The following is a 19,722-nucleotide window of genomic DNA, read 5'->3' as shown; positions in this document are numbered from 1 at the left end:
AATTGAATAGGCTGAGCATCAACAGGCTAACATCAAGTAAGCCTAAAGCCTAGAATTTCCAAACAAATTACGTCGCATTTTTGCAATACTTGGACCATGTTCTGACAATAAATGAAGAGCATTAAATGTTACTATTGACCAACTGCAGTCTTACCCGCAACGTGTTTGACATCCTTTAGCTGAATGATTGAAGAGCTAGACAACAAACGCTCTTTTTAATTAATCACCGACTAATTACACGGAAATAAATGACAGATTGACTAAGGCACGTTCATTTTCCGACCGTGCCTTTGCTCCATGCAAGAAGCGCCATTTAGCACCATTACGTGTCAGTAACAACGTCCCTGTCTGAAGACTCAGGTCATTTCAACACCACCTGATAGCTGATAGTGGACTATAGAAGGAAAAAACAGACATCCAGCCCCTGTGCGTTGGCGGGGACTGTGTGGAGAGGGGGGCTGCCTTCGAATTTCTGGGCATCACCATCAAGGAGGACCTGACCTGGAGCGCTAACACCACTGCTCTGGTAAAGAAAGCCCAGCACAGAATGTATTTCCTGAGACTCCTCAAAAAAAAAAAAACCTGAGTGAGAAATGTCTGGTGTCCTTCTACCGCTGCTCCACAGAGAGCATTTTAACATACTTTGCCTGTGCTTGGTTTGCCAGCTGTACAGTGCAGGACAGAAAAGCTCTCCAGAAGGTCACCACGTCAGTCCAGAAGATCGCCACCTTCTCCCATCTCTTGAAGAACTGTACAGTTCCCGCTGCCTCAAAAAAAAAAAAAAAAAACATTTTACAGGACTCATCACACCCGGGACATATTGTGTTTGAACTGCTGCCTTCGGACTACGATACAGAACAATAAAAACACGGACCAACAGATTAAAAAACTGTTTTTATCCCAGAGCCGTGGTCACCCTAAATGCTGCTTGTACATACAAGCTGTGCAATATTCTAACTATCTATGTGCAATTTTAGGGAGCTGTGCAATAGTGGAATGTGATGGATGTGTGTGTTTTAACTAATAGTCTTAATCTTTGTAAATTTGTATCTTATTTATAAACTTGTGTATTTATTCAGTGCACCTGAGGAGGATTGCCTCCAATTTCGTTGTACAGTGTACAATGACAAAGATATTCTATTCGATTCTATTCTATTTGACCCCTTAGTAGTTTCTAGGTGGGTGCCATCATTTTGGGTTTGGATACAGTGTGGTATCTTATCATGACTACCTCTTTGGTTTTTGTAGACTCAAGTGACAAAAAGTCCGATGTGTTCAGAGTGACACCAGACTGCGGGGTCCTAAAGCCCCAGGAATTCCCCGTCTCCACCTGCAGACAGGTCCTACAAGTCAGCTTTACAGCCAGGTACCATACCTTGTCCTGTGTTCAATTATTATTATTATCATCATCATCATGTACTGTATTTCTTATTCAGTTAAAAAGACAAGTGTCATAATCAAAACACCATATTCAACAATATGGTGTTGAAAACAAACAATATACGACATTTTAAAATACAAAACATTGCATTGGCGAAAAGTATGTCTGAAATGCATCCTTGGGGAGGGGATTTAGAGGGGCTGCAAGCCGTTCTGTATATCACAACTCCAAAATTGATAACATTGTAATTCAAACTATGTTGAGTGCATGAAATAGGTTTGAAAATGTTTCACATTTCACATGAGCAAAATGGCACCCTATGTGGGCACAACTGAGTGATCTATGTGTGTGCTGTAGTGACAAGATGCAGTTCCAAGCCACAGTCACAATCCAGGGGGTCCTTGGAGAGCCCAACCTTACTCTGCAGCTGCAAGGAATGGGCTCCTACGACGAGAGACACACGTCTCCTCCATCTCACTCTTAGCACCTCTTCCTTTTTTTGTTTTTACACATTTTAAGATGTATCATCCGTTTCCTCTCCTTGGAGTTATATTGGTATATGTATCAATAGAAGTCTTACACATGGTTTAAAATATAACCTTCATTTGTTTTCAATATGAAAGACCTTTCCAATTCCTCAAAATTCTAACAGTGAGAATATTTTTGTTCTATACTATTCCATCAAAAATGTAATATGTCGGAAATGAGAACTTGATTTATGAAAAGTACAGCTAGTGTGTTTATTTCTGAAATTCAATTGCTACTCAATAAAAAAAAAATACTGTCAAATGTTATACCATATTTCTGATGCTAATATGTTATTTGTTCAAAAACACTATGTAAAGTGATAACTCTTCCAGTAAACAATCACCAATGGACTTGTACAACAATCAACTGTTTGTACTGAAATCTGAAGCATTGAGACCCATTTTTCACACAAGAATGCAATTTCTGATGATTTATTCATCCAAGTATATTGGCATATCCAGCTTTTGAAACAAAATAAATTGCTGTGTTTCCATAAGCAAGTTATTTCATTTACGGCCCAGGGTACTCGAATACTGCAGCAGTTCCCATTCCTGTTCCAATGCACATGGATACCATACCGTAGGCCCTGGGAAAATACAAGATTTTGCATTCACAGCATGACATGCTCAAAATCTATAATTTTTTCCTTCTGTAAAATATGTGTAATCATTAAGTTTATTTATTTATCCATAATTACATACATAATAAGCACATACTATAATGCAAGGAATCTGTGTGTGTGTCTGTGTGTTTTAAAGTTTTGGTAAAACGGTCAGCTTGAGAACTGGGCACAGTGCAAAGTTGTACTTTTGCTGGTGTCCATCTCAGGACCCAATGTCGGAAGGAATTTTGTAATTATTTTTTCACATTTGAAAAAAATACATAGGTTTATAAATGTGACTGCATAGCACCAAGGGATATAGCCATGGAGCTTGCGAACTGCTCACCCAGTCAGACTCCTCTTTGGTGTCAGCTCCCAAATTACATTAGAAAAGGCTGCTGTGAACACGGAAATAGTTCATTTTTGTGCAAACCAGTCATCCAGACATTCACACGCTGTGTGAAGTTGAAATGCTGTGGATGTATTGCTCTGATGAGTGTTTTATGAAAATTATATAGTCCTATATAGTCCACAGCTTTCTAAGACAAACTCATTAAAGACAAGCAGACTGCGAAAGAACGCGAAAACTACAACAGGCCAGCGGTGTCCACACCGCCCGAATCAAATTAGAAACAGTGAGTTCAAATCAAATCAACAATTATTTGTATAGCCCTTTTTACACGCAAGCATGTTACAGAGGGCTTCACATACACCCATAGAACTGCCCCTCAACCAACCTAAACCCTCAGGGAAGACAAGGAAAAACTCGGGACCGGAAACTCGTTGTTGCCCGTCATGGAGACTGGTTTCCGGTTGGCGACCTGGTCCAGTGTTGGCAGACCGACGACCAGGCAGGTGCTGACAGCTCAAACCCCCCACACCACAGGGGATGTGTGGAGGGGGGACACAGAGGGGAGAGCAGGGATTAGAGAATGCGATCTTTAGAATGAGATCCCCACCGGTCAAGTGTGGACTAGTGCAGCAATTTAGCAGAGCAAAAAAGGGTATTTGATGCAGCCCTAGACACTAAGACAGCGCCAGCCCCCCTCGGTTGGAACATGAACTCTGTTCCAGGGGAGATAACTCTAAAATAAGTTATATTTATATAATAAGGGTGAGAAAGCCCCGTCCCCCGTTGTCACCAACTAGTAACGGAAACTATAACAATAGCAACATACAGTAACAAGTTTACTTTTTGTAAAATCTAGATGTTACATGTAAAAGTTACATGTGATACACACAGACAAACACACACCCCAGGTTTACATAGAAAGTACATACACACACTTACATTTAACAGTCATAGAATTGACTAAACAAAAACGTTTTTAACCTAATTTTGAATGTCGAAACAGTATCAGCCTCCTTAATTGAGACAGGTAATTTGTTCCAGAGAAAAGGTGCTCTATATGAGAACGCCCTGCCTCCAGCAGTTTTTTTCTTAATTTTGGGAACCACCAGATAGCCGGCATCTTGAGATCTAAGTGTCCTTGCGGGGCGATAGGGTGCAAGGAGACCAGAGAGGTAAGGTGGTGCCAATCCATGCAGAGATTTGTAGGTTAGTAATAGAACTTTGAAATCAGCTCTGGCTTGGATAGGGAGCCAGTGTAGAGAGACAAGAGTAGATGTTATGTGATCAAACTTTCTGGTTCTAGTCAATAGTCTAGCAGCAGCATTTTGCACCCGCTGTAAAAAAATAAAAAGTAGGTAATCGGGAGGCCAGAGAACAACACATTGCAGTAGTCCAGTCGGGATGTAACAAATGCATGTATTTGTTTTTCAGCATCATCCTTTGAGAGGAATTTTCGTATTTTGGCTATGTTACGTAGATGGAAAAATGCAGTTCTGGTAATTTGCTTAATATGGTACTCAAACGAAAGGTCTGGGTCCATTGTAACTCCTAGATTTTTTACCAGCTGGTGCCATATAAGTCTAAGGTCAGATTGGATAAATTATTTCTGTATTTTTTAGGACCGAAAATTTGAATCTCTGTTTTATCCGATTTGAGAAGAAGGAAATTTGCTGTCATCCAAGTTCTTAACCCAGAAACACATTTTTCCATAGCGTGTGGTAATTCTCCAGGCTTTATAGACATATATAGCTGAGTATCATCTGCATAACAGTGAAAATGTACCCCAGAGCTTCTAATTATGTTTCCTAAAGGCAGCAAATAAAGCGAGAAAAACAGAGGGCCTAGAACTGAACCCTGTGGTACTCCGTATTTTACAGTGGAACTCCTGGATGAGCAGCATTCATAGTGGACAAATTGTGATCTGTCAGATAGATACAATCTAAACCACTGAAGTGAAGTACCAGAAATCCCAACATAGTTCTCCATACGTTCCAGGAGAATCTCATGATCCACAGTGTAAAAAGCTGCACTTAGGTCTAGGAGAACCAGGACAGAGATAGAGCCCACGTCAGATGCTAATAGTAGATCATTGACTACGTTGGCTAATGCAGTTTCAGTACTGTGGTGAAGACGAAATCCAGACTGGAGAAGTTCATAAAGCTAATTTAAGGAGAGGTGCTCAGTGAACTGTTGTACCACAGCTTTTTCCCCAAAAAATTGAGAGAAATGGCAAATTTGAAATTGGCCTGTAGTTGCTTTTTCTTTGGCTCTCGACGAAGGCGGTCGCATTTTTCTCTCCTCCCCTTCCTGACCTTCCCTGCTTGGCTGTGTCTTGTGTCTTGTCTTGTCTCAAGATACTCTCTCATCATCACTCTCCGAAACTAGAAGCATGGAATTAATTAGCTGGTCTCTCAATGCTATTGACACCATCTTCTCGAAGAGCAGCTCGGGTTCGGGGGAACCCAACTGTCCGGACGGGACGTTCGCAGCTGGCTACACGATGGACGCGTGGGAGAATTGGCGTGTCGTGTGTCTAACGGCGCTTTCCGTGGAGGACGTTGAAGACATCTTCATATTCGGAACCATGATTACAGGCTTTCTGCTGTTTGGAATAGGCGCTGGCTTTGTATATCGGAAAATTAAGGAAACGGCTGCAGCCATCAAAAGCCCCATTAGGCTGCCCGATATGATTGATGCGGTGGGCAGAGTTGTTGGAGCTCAGACTGTGAACTTACAACGCAGCATTGATTACAACAGGGATAAGTTTGCGGCTCTGCAAAGGAAGATGGAGGACATGGAGACCTTCCTGAAGGGTGGAAGGTTCTCTCCTCCTCTCTCCTCATGTTATGCTCGTTCTTTCTACCCCCTTGTCATGTTTGTGTATTAGAAACTGCAAGTGGCAGCTCGGATCTAAGATGGATTCGAGAGACTGCAGATAGAGTGCGGCTAGTATAGGTTTGTTAAACGTTTTAGATCAACACTTGTATTATTGTTTTTGTTGATTTTATGTAAAGCACTTTGAGCTGCAATTCTTGTATGAAAAGTGCTATATAAATAAAGTCTTACTTACTTAGTTACTTACTTACTAAGACCAGGGATCTGGATCCAGGTTTTTAAGGAGGGGCTTAATAATTGCTTGTTTTAAATCGTCAGGGACTTGGCTGGTTACGATAGATTCATTAATAATACTAAGCATGGGTGGTCCAATAATAGGGAGAAGTTCCTTACGAAGTTTGGCAGGGAGGGGATTGAGATGGAGTTCCTACCCTCACCTATGGTCACGAACTGTGGGTAGTGACCGAAAGAACGAGATCGCGAATACAAGCGGCCGAAATGAGTTTTCTCCGCAGGGTGTCCGGGCTCTCCCTTAGAGATAGGGTGAGAAGCTCGGCCATCCGGGAGGGGCTCAGAGTAGAACCGATGCTCCTCCGCGTCGAGAGGGGCCAGTTGAGGTGGCTCGGGCATCTGATAAGGATGCCTCCTGGACGCCTCCCTGGTGAGGTGTTCTGGGCACGTCCCACTGGGAAGAGGCCCCAGGGAAGACCCAGGACACGCTGGAGGGACTATGTCTCTCGGCTGGCCTGGGAACGCCTCGGGGTCCCCCAGGAAGAGCTGGTGGAAGTGGCCGGAGAGAGGAAAGTCTGGGCCTCCCTGCTTAGGTTGCTGCCCCCGCGACCCGACCCCCGGACAAGCGGAAGATGATGGATGGATAGATGGATGGGATCGAGACGGCAACTGGTGGGTTTCGATAAATCTATCAGCTTTATGAACGCTTCCATAGAAATAGGGTTAAAGTGAGTGTGAGCCTCAACATGCAGCATGCTTGGTATAGAGGAAAATTCAGTGTTAATGGCTATTCCTCCAGGGCTAGCCTGTAGTTTGTCCCTTATTGCATAGATTTTTTGGTCAAAAAATTCTAGGAAGTCATTGGGAGAGAGATCTGTACTAACACTGTGTGTACTTTTCTTAGTGAGTTTTGCAACGGTATCAAATAGGAACTTAGTGTTGTGCTGGTTCTTACTAATCAACTTAGAGAAGTAGTCTGATATGGACCTGGTGAGGACTTGCTTATACTCCATTAGGCTATCCTTCCAGGCCAGGCGGAAAACCTCCAATTTAGTGGTACGCCATTTACGTTCTAATTTTCTAGTGGACTTTTTGAGAGTACGGGTTTCCTCTGAATACCGCAGAGCCAATTTCTTATCTTTTCTTTTCCTTGGTTTGAGTGGGTCAACATAGTCTAGTGATAGCTGAAGAATCAAATTCAGATCCCTAGTTTTATCATTTCATGATTTATTTGAAACGTTAAGTGCTTTTAGTGTAGCGGGTAGAATACTAGCCAGTTCTATAGCTGTGTTTGGGGATATGTAACGGCTAGTAGAGATTTTCTGACTGCCTCTAAGGCTCTGACAGAGGTCCATTTTGAAGGTAACCAGGCAATGGTCTGATAATATAGGATTGTGGGGGTGGACAATTACGTCAGTAATCACAATTCCCCGTGTGAGAACTAAATCTAATGTATGCGAGTGCAGGTGAGTAGGTTTGGAAACCACCTGTGTGAGACCTGTGGAATCTATTAGAGCAGTAAAGGCCTTACTTAAAGGATCTTTTGGGTCATCCATGTGAATGTTAAAATCACCCATAATTAAGATGTTATCAGTATATGTCACAAGATCAGCACTAAAATCTGCAAATTCCTCTAGGAAGAGGGAGTATGGGCCAGGGGGCCGGTATAGAGTGACTATACAAAATGAGGGAGGGGGGGCAGGAGTAGTAGCATTATTCCTTTTTAAAGTTGGTGGTTTCATGCAAATTATTTCAAATGTTTTAAAGGTGTTCGCAGATTTTAGGCTGAGGTTGAAGCTAGCTTCATATATCATGCAGCACCACCACCTTTCTTTGAGACACGAGGAACGTGCGAGTACGCGAAATCTGGAGGCGATGCTTCATTCAGGGGGGAATATTCGTCAGGTTTTAACTAGGTTTTGGTGAGTCCAATCAGGTCCAGGCTGCATTCAGACATCAGATCATTAATCAAAACGGCCTTTGTGGATAGGGATCTGATGTTTAGGAGCCCAACATTCCAGTATGGGTTTTTGGCAGTTTTAGTCGTAAGTATTTGTTCTGAAAAGGTGGCACTGTTAGCAGAAAACTTAGTAGGAAGGGCAACGGGGGAGCAAGGCTGAATACATGTTAAATTGGTATAATTCCTAATAATTGAAGATCAAAATGTGGAAAAGGGGCGGGGGACCGACACCGTCTCAATGGGAAAAACTACATCAGCAACCACACTGGCTACACTACAAGCTAAGCTATCGGGCCCCAAACAACTCACAACATACCTATCAGACTCTCTAAGAGACTGTGGCTTGGCTTGTTCTAGTGAGTGTCAAGCCTGCTCTAAAATAGCTTCAATATTCCTAGACAAAAGAAAAGCACCTCTCCAGTTCGGGTGGAGCCTGTCACCTTTCAACAATCCAGGTTTGGCCCAGAAACTAGATCAATTATTTACAAATCCTACACCCTGTTCTCTGCAGAACCGAGCGAACCAGCGGTTAAGAGAGACAAGTCTGCTGTAGATCTCATCAGTCCCCCTAACAGGTAGTGGACCAGAGACTATTACTCGATGCCGACTCATCTTTTGAGCAAGGTCACATGCCCGTGCTATATTAACCTTTGTGACCTCTGACTGCCTCAGCCTAACATCATTGGTGACGACATGTATGACAATATTCTCGTACCCATCATCAGTGTGCGCGCCATGTGCCTTAGCTTTGGCCTTTGCCTTAGCCCTAGTGCTAGCCAGCACCCTAAGATTATCTTCTATGTCGGTAGCTCTGGCCCCAGGCACACAGTAAACTGTCGCTGGTGGCTCTAATCTAATGTTACGAGTGATGGAGTCACCGATCACTAACGTCTGAGGAGTCCCACTCCCACCATGTAAAGAATATATTGTGCTTATTAAAGTTATGCATTGTGCTTATTAAAGTTATGAACTTAGAAGTGTGCTCAGGCTTAAACATTGGGTCTCACACTGAGTGTGGGAAGCAGGCTGTTCTTTGTGTCTCTATCTTTTCATTTTCAGAAACAACCTTGAATCTGTGTGGAGATGGCACCCGAGCAGGTGGGACGCGGAGGCAAGAACAACTCCCTGATGCACGAGAGAACAAGCTCAACCCTCTTTTCATCTTTCTGTTTTAATTGCACTGTATATTATATGCTGGGGAGGGAAAGATAGCCAGTTGGACTTCGTGAACCAGCCCAAACTCTGTTGCGGGTAGGGAAACGTAGACAGCCCCAGAGCTCTGTACTTGTTGATTTCCAACTGCTGCATTAAAGCTGATATTATCGGACCTCTGCGACTCCAGACCACTCTTTCTAGAACACAGATTTGTGTCATAGAATACCATCATTGGGTGTGCTTTGCCTTCGGCAAGGGCACAACCTTTGTTCTCTCACATATATATTATTATTGTGTGTGCTTTGCCTTCGGCAAGGGCACAACCTTTGTTCTCTCACATATATATTATTGGGTGTGCTTTGCCTTCGGCAAGGGCACAACCTTTGTTCTCTCACATATATATTATTATTATTATTATTATTCTTTTTGCCCCCCTAAAACTCAGTCAATATTTGGCCTACATAGACAAAGTAGGTGTCAAAAGTTTCGTCTTGGTAGCAATTGAGTTGCTTCTATTGGAATTTACGTTCCGTTGCATGGTTTAGGCTGAAGTTAAGTTTTTGTGGCGAAAAGTGAAGCTAACGGTGGCTAATTTGCTAGCCACAGTCACTGACATTACTAACGTCACTACGTCACTAACGTCACGAAAACACGCGTGACTACCTTTGGCAGAACATTCGTTTCGCATCTGTTAACTTGGGGGATAGCTAGGCTAACTATAGCTTTACTGCAAGGCAGCTGCAGAAACGCCACAAGCAAAGAGGCCAGGGTGATAACTATTTACTCATTTTACTTTGTGATATGACACACAATTGTCATGTGTAATGTACAGTATAAGCTGATATTATTAAGGAAGTACATCTACTTTCGGAAACAGTAGTCTACTATTTCACTGAAGTATTAGCATCATGACATTAGCCTGTGTTGCCCGGGCAACACATACTACAGTGGTCTATGATGTATCTGTTTTCAATCGTTAAAATAAACATTCCTCACATATACATTTTCGTTGTAGGATTTATTCTGACATTAGTAAACGATTTGTTGGTGAAATTACCATTACCTGTGGTTTCAAACCAGTGTAGCTCACTGCAACGCTGTAGCTTACGCGAGACACACTACAAAAACATCTACAGTACACAGCTGTTTAGGAACTCCCCTTACTTAAATCAAAAGTCTATCTAACTACTAACCTGAACTTCATTGCCACAGCCTAAACGTTGTCAATCTGTTCATGAAAATAATTAATTTCAGCCTAAACCGTACAACGGAACGTTAAATCCAATTCAACCAACGCAATCGCTACCAAGACGAACACAGCAGTAGTCTACTACTGTACCGTAGTAGTACAATTTACCGGGGCAGCTTCTCCACACAGGGCTATATCGCATTTTGCGTTGTTACTGACAATGATCGCTACCAGTGAGCTTTTTATGAATGAGCGATTTTCCACTAAATAAATGTCAATCTTATTTACGTTTTGGGGGGCATATTTTCAGTTAGCAGATGGGACTGTCTGAATCGCGATTCCATCTTCTACTGCCGGTAACGTCGTAGAATAATCTTCAAAGGGGGTTCTTTATTAATGAATGAATGCAATGAGTAGGCTAAATGCCTTAAAATATCACGAGAAGGGAAAAACTTTAAAGGACGTTTAACTCATAGAGATTAGGTCAATTTTTACACCGGTCTGCCAAATTTATTCGTTTTGATTCAACGATGAGGCTGCCTCTTGCAGGGGAAATGAGAAGATATCTATTTCATTCTACACTTCACTCGTATTTTCAGTTGTAAATGAGCAGCAAAAAAATGCTTTTAAATCTATGTAATCTTTATGAATAATAAGTATGCATTTTTATATAAAATATAGAGAAATATCAGTTGTAAAAATGTCATCCAAAAAACGGACCCCTGTGCAACCGACGCAAGCAAGCACACCCTACAATTTCGCCAGAAATTGTACCCTCTCTAGTTGGGTGTGCTTTGCCTTCGGCAAGGGCACAACCTTTGTTCTCTCACATATATATTATTTTTTTTATTTCTTTTTGCCCCCCTAAAACTCAGTCAATATTTGGCCTACATAGACAACGTAGGTGTCAAAAGTTTCGTCTTGGTAGCGATTGAGTTGCTTCTATTGGAATTTACGTTCCGTTGCATGGTTTAGGCTTAAGTTTAGTTTTTGTGGCGAAAAGTGAAGCTAACGGTGGCTAATTTGCTAGCCACAGTCACTGACGTTACTAACGTCACTGCGTCACTAACGTCACGAAAACACGCGTGACTACCTTTGGCAGAACATTCGTTTCGCATCTGTTAACTTGGGGGATAGCTAGGCTAACTATAGCTTTACTGCAAGGCAGCTGCAGAAACGCCACAAGAAAAGAGGCCAGGGTGATAACTATTTACTCATTTTACTTTGTGATATGACACACAATTGTGATGTGTAATGTACAATATAAGATGATATTATTAAGGAAGTACATCTACTTTCGGAAACAGTAGTCTACTATTTCACTGAAGTATTAGCATCATGTCATTAGCCTGTGTTGCCCGGGCAACACATACTACAGTGGTCTATAATGTAGCGTTATCTGTTTTCAATCGTTAAAATAAACATTCCTCACATATACATTTTCGTTGTAGGATTTATTCTGACATTAGAAAACGATTTGTTGGTGAAATTACCATTACCTGTGGTTTCAAACCAGTGTAGCTCACTGCAACGCTGTAGCTTACGCGAGACACACTACAAAAACATCTAGCTACAGTACACAGCTGTTTAGGAAGTCAAACGGCGACAGAAAATGTTCGGCACTCCCCTTACTTAAATCAAAAGTCTATCTAACTACTAACCTGAACTTCATTGCCACAGCCTAAACGTTGTCAATCTGTTCATGAAAATAATTAATTTCAGCCTAAACCGTACAACGGAACGTTAAATCCAATTCAACCAACGCAATCGCTACCAAGACGAACACAGCAGTAGTCTAGTACTGTACCGTAGTAGTACAATTTACCGGGGCAGCTTCTCAACACAGGGCTATATCGCATTTTGCGTTGTTACTGACAATGATCGCTACCAGTGAGCTTTTTATGAATGAGCAATTTTCCACTAAATAAATGTCAAGCTTATTTACGTTTTGGGGGGCATATTTTCAGTTAGCAGATGGTACCGTTTGAATTGCGATTCCATCTTCTACTGCCGGGTAACGTCGTAGAATAATCTTCAAAGGGGTTGTTTATTCATGAATGAATGCAATATGAGTAGGCTAAATGCCTGAAAATATCATGAGAAGAGAAAAACTTAAAATGACGTTTAAATCATAGAGATTAGGTCAATTTTTACATCGGTCTGCAATAATGTCACGAAAACACGCGTGACTACCTTTGGCAGAACATTCGTTTCGCATCTGTTAACTTGGGGGATAGCTAGGCTAACTATAGCTTTACTGCAAGGCAGCTGCAGAAACGCCACAAGCAAAGAGGCCAGGGTGATAAATATTTACTCATTTTACTTTGTGATATGACACACAATTGTGATGTGTAATGTACAATATAAGCTGATATTATTAAGGAAGTACATCTACTTTCGGAAACAGTAGTCTACTATTTCACTGACATATTAGCATCATGACATTAGCCTGTGTTGCCCGGGCAACACATACTACAGTGGTCTATGATGTATCTGTTTTCAATCGTTAAAATAAACATTCCTCACATATACATTTTCGTTGTAGGATTTATTCTGACATTAGTAAACGATTTGTTGGTGAAATTACCATTACCTGTGGTTTCAAACCAGTGTAGCTCACTGCAACGCTGTAGCCTACTGTACCCGAGACACTAGTGTGAGTAGCTAACAACAACTCCTCAGCTGTTTAAGTCAAACGGCAACAGAACATGTTCGGCACTCCCCTTACTCAAAAGTCTTTCAGTAGGGAAACTATCTGACTACTAACCTGAACTTCATTGCCACAGCCTAAACTTTGTCAATCTGTTCATGAAAATAATTAATTTCAGCCTAAACCGTACAACGGAACGTTTAATCGAATTCAACCAACGCAATCGCTATCAAGACGAACACAGCAGTAGTCTAGTACTGTACTGTAGTAGTAGAATTTACCGGGGCAGCTTCTCCACACAGGGCTATATCGCATTTTGAGTTGTTACTGACAATGATCGCTACCAGTGAGCTTTTTATGAATGAGCTATTTTCCACTAAATAAATGTCAAGCTTATTTACGTTTTTGGGGGCATATTTTCAGTTAGCAGATGGTACTGTTTGAATCGCGATTCTATCTTCTGCCGGTAAAGTCGTAGAATAATCTTAAAAGGGTGTTCTTTATTAATGAATGAATGCAATATGAGTAGTCTAAATGCCTGAAAATATCACGAGAAGGGACAACTTAAAAGGACGTTTAAGTCATAGAGATTAGGTCCATTTGTACACCGGTCTGCCAAATGTATTCGTTTTGATTCAGCCTGTCAGCTGCCTCTTGCAGGGGAAATGAGAAGACATCATATTTCATTCTACACTTCACTCATATTTTGAGTTGTAAATGAGCAGCAAAAAAAAGATGCTTTTAAATCTATGTAATCTTTATAAATAATAAGTAGGCCCGATGCATTTTTATATAAAATATACAGACCCCTGTGCAACCGACGCAAGCAAGCACACCCTACAATTTCCCCAGAAATTGTATCCTCTCTAGTTATTATTATTATTATTTTTATTCTTTTTGCCCCCCTAAAACTCAGTCAATATTTGGCCTACATAGACAAAGTAGGTGTCAAAAGTTTCGTCTTGGTAGCGATTGAGTTGCTTCTATTGGAATTTACGTTCCGTTGCATGGTTTAGGCTTAAGTTAAGTTTTTGTGGCGAAAAGTGAAGCTAACGGTGGCTAATTTGCTAGCCACAGTCACTGACGTTACTAACGTCACTACGTCACTAACGTCACGAAAACACGCGTGACTACCTTTGGCAGAACATTCGTTTCGCATCTGTTAACTTGGGGGATAGCTAGGCTAACTATAGCTTTACTGCAAGGCAGCTGCAGAAACGCCACAAGAAAAGAGGCCAGGGTGATAACTATTACCTCATTTTACTTTGTGATATGACACACAATTGTGATGTGTAATGTACAATATAAGCTGATATTATTAAGGAAGTACATCTACTTTCGGAAACAGTAGTCTACTATTTCACTGAAGTATTAGCATCATGACATTAGCCTGTGTTGCCCGGGCAACACATACTACAGTGGTCTATGATGTAGCGTTATCTGTTTTCAATCGTTAAAATAAACATTCCTCACATATACATTTTCGTTGTAGGATTTATTCTGACATTAGAAAACGATTTGTTGGTGAAATTACCATTACCTGTCGTTTCAAACCAGTGTAGCTCACTGCAACGCTGTAGCTTACGCGAGACACACTACAAAAACATCTACGCTACACAGCTGTTTAGGAAGTCAAACAGCGACACAACATGTTCGGCACTCTCCTTACTTAAATCAAAAGTCTATCTAACTACTAACCTGAACTTCATTGCCACAGCATAAACGTTGTCAATCTGTTCATGAAATAATTAATTTCAGCCTAAACCGTACAACGGAACGTTAAATCCAATTCAACCAACGCAATCGCTACCAAGACGAACACAGCAGTAGTCTAGTACTGTACTGTAGTAGTAGAATTTACCGGGGCAGCTTCTCCACACAGGGCTATATCGCATTTTGAGTTGTTACTGACAATGATCGCTACCAGTGAGCTTTTTATGAATGAGCTATTTTCCACTAAATAAATGTCAAGCTTATTTACGTTTTTGGGGGCATATTTTCAGTTAGCAGATGGTACTGTTTGAATCGCGATTCTATCTTCTGCCGGTAAAGTCGTAGAATAATCTTAAAAGGGTGTTCTTTATTAATGAATGAATGCAATATGAGTAGTCTAAATGCCTGAAAATATCACGAGAAGGGACAACTTAAAAGGACGTTTAAGTCATAGAGATTAGGTCCATTTGTACACCGGTCTGCCAAATGTATTCGTTTTGATTCAGCCTGTCAGCTGCCTCTTGCAGGGGAAATGAGAAGACATCATATTTCATTCTACACTTCACTCATATTTTGAGTTGTAAATGAGCAGCAAAAAAAAGATGCTTTTAAATCTATGTAATCTTTATAAATAATAAGTAGGCCCGATGCATTTTTATATAAAATATACAGACCCCTGTGCAACCGACGCAAGCAAGCACACCCTACAATTTCCCCAGAAATTGTATCCTCTCTAGTTATTATTATTATTATTTTTATTCTTTTTGCCCCCCTAAAACTCAGTCAATATTTGGCCTACATAGACAAAGTAGGTGTCAAAAGTTTCGTCTTGGTAGCGATTGAGTTGCTTCTATTGGAATTTACGTTCCGTTGCATGGTTTAGGCTTAAGTTAAGTTTTTGTGGCGAAAAGTGAAGCTAACGGTGGCTAATTTGCTAGCCACAGTCACTGACGTTACTAACGTCACTACGTCACTAACGTCACGAAAACACGCGTGACTACCTTTGGCAGAACATTCGTTTCGCATCTGTTAACTTGGGGGATAGCTAGGCTAACTATAGCTTTACTGCAAGGCAGCTGCAGAAACGCCACAAGAAAAGAGGCCAGGGTGATAACTATTACCTCATTTTACTTTGTGATATGACACACAATTGTGATGTGTAATGTACAATATAAGCTGATATTATTAAGGAAGTACATCTACTTTCGGAAACAGTAGTCTACTATTTCACTGAAGTATTAGCATCATGACATTAGCCTGTGTTGCCCGGGCAACACATACTACAGTGGTCTATGATGTAGCGTTATCTGTTTTCAATCGTTAAAATAAACATTCCTCACATATACATTTTCGTTGTAGGATTTATTCTGACATTAGAAAACGATTTGTTGGTGAAATTACCATTACCTGTCGTTTCAAACCAGTGTAGCTCACTGCAACGCTGTAGCTTACGCGAGACACACTACAAAAACATCTACGCTACACAGCTGTTTAGGAAGTCAAACAGCGACAGAACATGTTCGGCACTCTCCTTACTTAAATCAAAAGTCTATCTAACTACTAACCTGAACTTCATTGCCACAGCATAAACGTTGTCAATCTGTTCATGAAATAATTAATTTCAGCCTAAACCGTACTACGGAACGTTAAATCCAATTCAACCAACGCAATCGCTACCAAGACGAACACAGCCGTAGTGTAGTACTGTACCGTAGTAGTAGAATTTACCGGGGCAGCTTCTCTACACAGGGCTATATCGCATTTTGCGTTGTTACTGACAATGGTCGCTACCAGTGAGCTTTTTATGAATGAGCGATTTTCCACTAAATAAATGTCAAGCTTATCTACGTTTTGGGGGGCATATTTTCAGTTAGCAGATGGTACTGTTTGAATCGCGATTCAATCTTCTACTGCCGGTAACGTCGTAGAATAATCTTCAAAGGGGGTTCTTTATTCATGAATGAATGCAATATGAGTAGGCTAAATGCTTGAAAATATCACGAGAAGGGAAAAACTTAAAAGGACGTTTAAGTCATAGAGATTAGGTCAATTTTTACACCGGTCTGCCAAATTTATTCGTTTTGATTCAACGATGAGGCTGCCTCTTGCAGGGGAAATGAGAAGACATCTATTTAATTCTACACTTCACTCGTATTTTCAGTTGTAAATGAGCAGCAAAAAAATATGCTTTTAAATCTATGTAATCTTTATAAATAATAAGTATGCATTTTTATATAAAATATACAGAAATATCAGTTGTAAAAATGTCATTCAAAAACGGACCCCTGTGCAACCGACGCAGGCAAGCACACCCTACAATTTCCCCAGAAATTGTACCCTCTCTAGTTACATATTGGAATAGACACAAAGATTTTGAATCCTTCACATGCTGCAAAGACAAAACCGGTGGGGCTAGTCTTGAGTCCTCCCTCTTGCTAAGACTCCCTGTCGGTGATGTTGCGCCAGTCGCATCTAAAGTTACTAGCTTACTTTCTTCCTCAAGCGACTGGACACAACTCTCTAACAGAGTCAACCTATCGAGTAAAATGACACATGTAGGACAATGTGAGTGGGTGAGAGACTTTATAGTTAACTTACGTTAATAGCTTGTGCCAGCCAAGAGAATCCGTCAATAACGTTGGAGTTGGCTAGTCGAACTGGTACAGTAGCGTCGAGTTCCAAGGAAGAAAGCCGCGCCGAGTAAACCTATAAATAAGACTATAAATGTGTAGATTAAATCGGGAAAGACCAAGTTGGACAAATTCGGGAAGTTTATTAGGCAACAATTGTTGCTGTGTAGATTACAACAACAACTCACTATGGGTTAGCCTATATATGGACAACAGGGATTTGATTTCCATTGCTTTGTGAAGAAAATACAAGACTATTTTACAGAACTGCATAGCATAAAAGGAAAAATATATTAATAAAATAAACTATAACATTTATTTAACAGAGAACCAGTATAACACATTTTGATCAACATGACATAACCAATTGATAATGTAGGAAACAGACAATTGTAGGCTACATGGTCATTTGCATGAATGTACCAGAGCATTGGTAATTTGTTCAAAAGAACGATTTAAAAAAAATAATGATGTGCATAAGTGACTAGATGATGTGGAGGTTGAACAAGTACTTTAGATCTTTTCAATTGTGATTTGAGAAATGTAGGTACCAAAGCCACTGAGAAAACCAGTCATCACCAGCTGTATCACAGGCACTGTACTATCTATAATTCCAGAAGTCTGTGTGTCACCAACATTTTACTCAGCGACAGCATCACAAGAACTATGTCCTATCTAGAATTCCATGAATCTGTGTGTGTGTCTGTCAACGACTTCATCACGGGCACTGTGCACTAGTTCATTTAATTAAGACGAAAATCTATAGACCAAATATATTCTTCAGATTGAGCAAAATGAAGTGAAGAAAGCACAATAATCTAGTTAAACACACAACATAAAACTAAATAGTAAATATAGGCCCTACCTTTTGCCCCTGCGTTTGAGCTCGTGGAGAAGGGTGACAACCAGAAGAGTCCCTGTACAGCCTAGTGGGTGACCCATTGCGATTGCCCCTCCATTAGGGTTTACTTTTGCCAAGGGGATCCCCAGTTTCTCTACACAGTACACTGCCTGACACATATACGCACAGATTCAGACATGCATACTTGAATTCAGTTTCTATGATACTGTGTGGTGAACTTAATCATAAATGAAGTGTGTTCCTCTGCAACTTACCTGACTGGCAAAGTCCTCGTTAATCTCAAATACATCAATGGGGGGGAGATTTTTTAATTAACATATTCTGTTCAGCACAGCAGGCGAGTCACAGCACACACATTTGCTTGCACACACAACGCTCAACCTTAATGCAATCCTTAATGCCCATTGCCCATAAAGAAACAGTCAAACATGTAAATGCCTGCTTCAGAGCTACAGGTATGGCGTTGGCTGGCCCGATGCCCATGACATCAGGGGGTACCCCCACTACAACACTGGCCCTCAGGACACCTAGGACAGGCACCCCAGAGGCCTTCACCACAGACCTGCGGCCCAATAGCACGGCTGCTGCACCATCACTTACCTGGTTGGAATTGCCTGGCAGGGAAAGGTAGCTGAGTCATGTGTGTGTACATGTTTGCGCCTCTGAGTGGCTGCCATTTAAAATGTACAATGCAAAATTAATCGCAGTGTTGCAGCACACACCTGCTGTGGTGCTGCCATCAGGTTTGAAAGCTGGACGCAGTTTAGCCAAGCCCTGTAATGTCATACCGGAACGAACCCCATCATCTTTTATCACAGTGACTGTACGTTCTTGTCCATCAACGTCAACAAACTTGGTGGTGACTGGAACGATCTCTTGATCAAACAAACCCAGCTCCTGTACTCTGCTGGCCCTATATCAAGGGAGGCAGAATTGTGGAGTACAAAGTGCTGTAGTTAAGACCAGTGTTTAATTTTATAATGTAAATACTTATACTTCTGCTGAGAACTTGGAGCAAAAGCATCCTGCTTCTCTCTGGGGATGCCAAATCTCTCTGCCACATTCTCTGATGTGATGCTGTCAGAAATAAGCACAGGGACTCAGTGGATGGCCTATTCAGTGGTTTGGATTTTTTGTATTCTATGTAGAGCAGGGGTCCCCAAACTTTTTTCTGCGAGGGCCAGATAATTTTTCCTTTCTTTAATGTGGGGCCGATCGGTCTGTAACAGAAAATTACATAGGCCGGAGCAAGGCCGTAGCCATGGAGTCAACATTTGGGGGGATGAAATCTTCTGGGGAGTCTGAGTTTTTTATATTTGGTTGCCTGTCAGAGTGTAGCACATTTTATTGGGTGTGCTTTGCCTTCTGCAAGGGCACAACCTTTGTTCTCTCACATATATGGGGGAGTCAGGTGGCTGAGCGGTGAGGGAATCGGGCTAATAATCAGAAGGTTGCTAGTTCGATTCCCGGCTATGCCAACCAAATGATGTTGTGTCCTTGGGCAAGGCACTTCACCCTACCTGCCTCGGGGGAATGTCCCTGTACTTACTGTAAGTCGCTCTGGTTAAGAGTGTCTGGTAAATGTAAATATATATTTATTATTGTGAGAATGCTGTTAAAGGCTATATGGCAGGT

The 19,722-nt window shown here is 41.3% G+C and overlaps 2 protein-coding genes across 2 annotated transcripts in view; one reads left to right on the top strand and one right to left on the bottom strand.

Annotated features, from left to right (window-relative positions):
- Positions 1-2,111, top strand: part of dlec1 (DLEC1 cilia and flagella associated protein) — a 212,489-nt gene extending 210,378 nt beyond the window's left edge. Inside the window, exons 38-39 of the mRNA XM_067252169.1 lie at positions 1,249-1,366; positions 1,739-2,111. Coding sequence (XP_067108270.1) covers positions 1,249-1,366; positions 1,739-1,865 — 245 coding nt within the window. The 3' untranslated portion in view covers positions 1,866-2,111. The remainder of the gene's footprint in view (positions 1-1,248; positions 1,367-1,738) is intronic.
- Positions 2,112-2,419: 308 nt separating this feature from the next.
- Positions 2,420-19,350, bottom strand: acaa1 (acetyl-CoA acyltransferase 1). The gene is made up of 7 exons (XM_067252168.1): positions 19,325-19,350; positions 19,084-19,164; positions 18,810-19,000; positions 18,501-18,701; positions 18,342-18,382; positions 18,091-18,236; positions 2,420-2,495 (listed from the first exon to the last, which is right to left on the bottom strand). Exons 1-7 carry the CDS (start codon positions 19,348-19,350, stop codon positions 2,420-2,422), a joined length of 762 nt encoding a protein of 253 aa, XP_067108269.1.
- Between the last annotated feature and the right edge of the window lie 372 nt (positions 19,351-19,722).

This window comes from Osmerus mordax, chromosome 15, assembly GCF_038355195.1.
Source record: "Osmerus mordax isolate fOsmMor3 chromosome 15, fOsmMor3.pri, whole genome shotgun sequence".
NCBI lineage: Eukaryota > Metazoa > Chordata > Actinopteri > Osmeriformes > Osmeridae > Osmerus > Osmerus mordax.
This window is presented reverse-complemented; position numbering and strand designations above follow the sequence as displayed.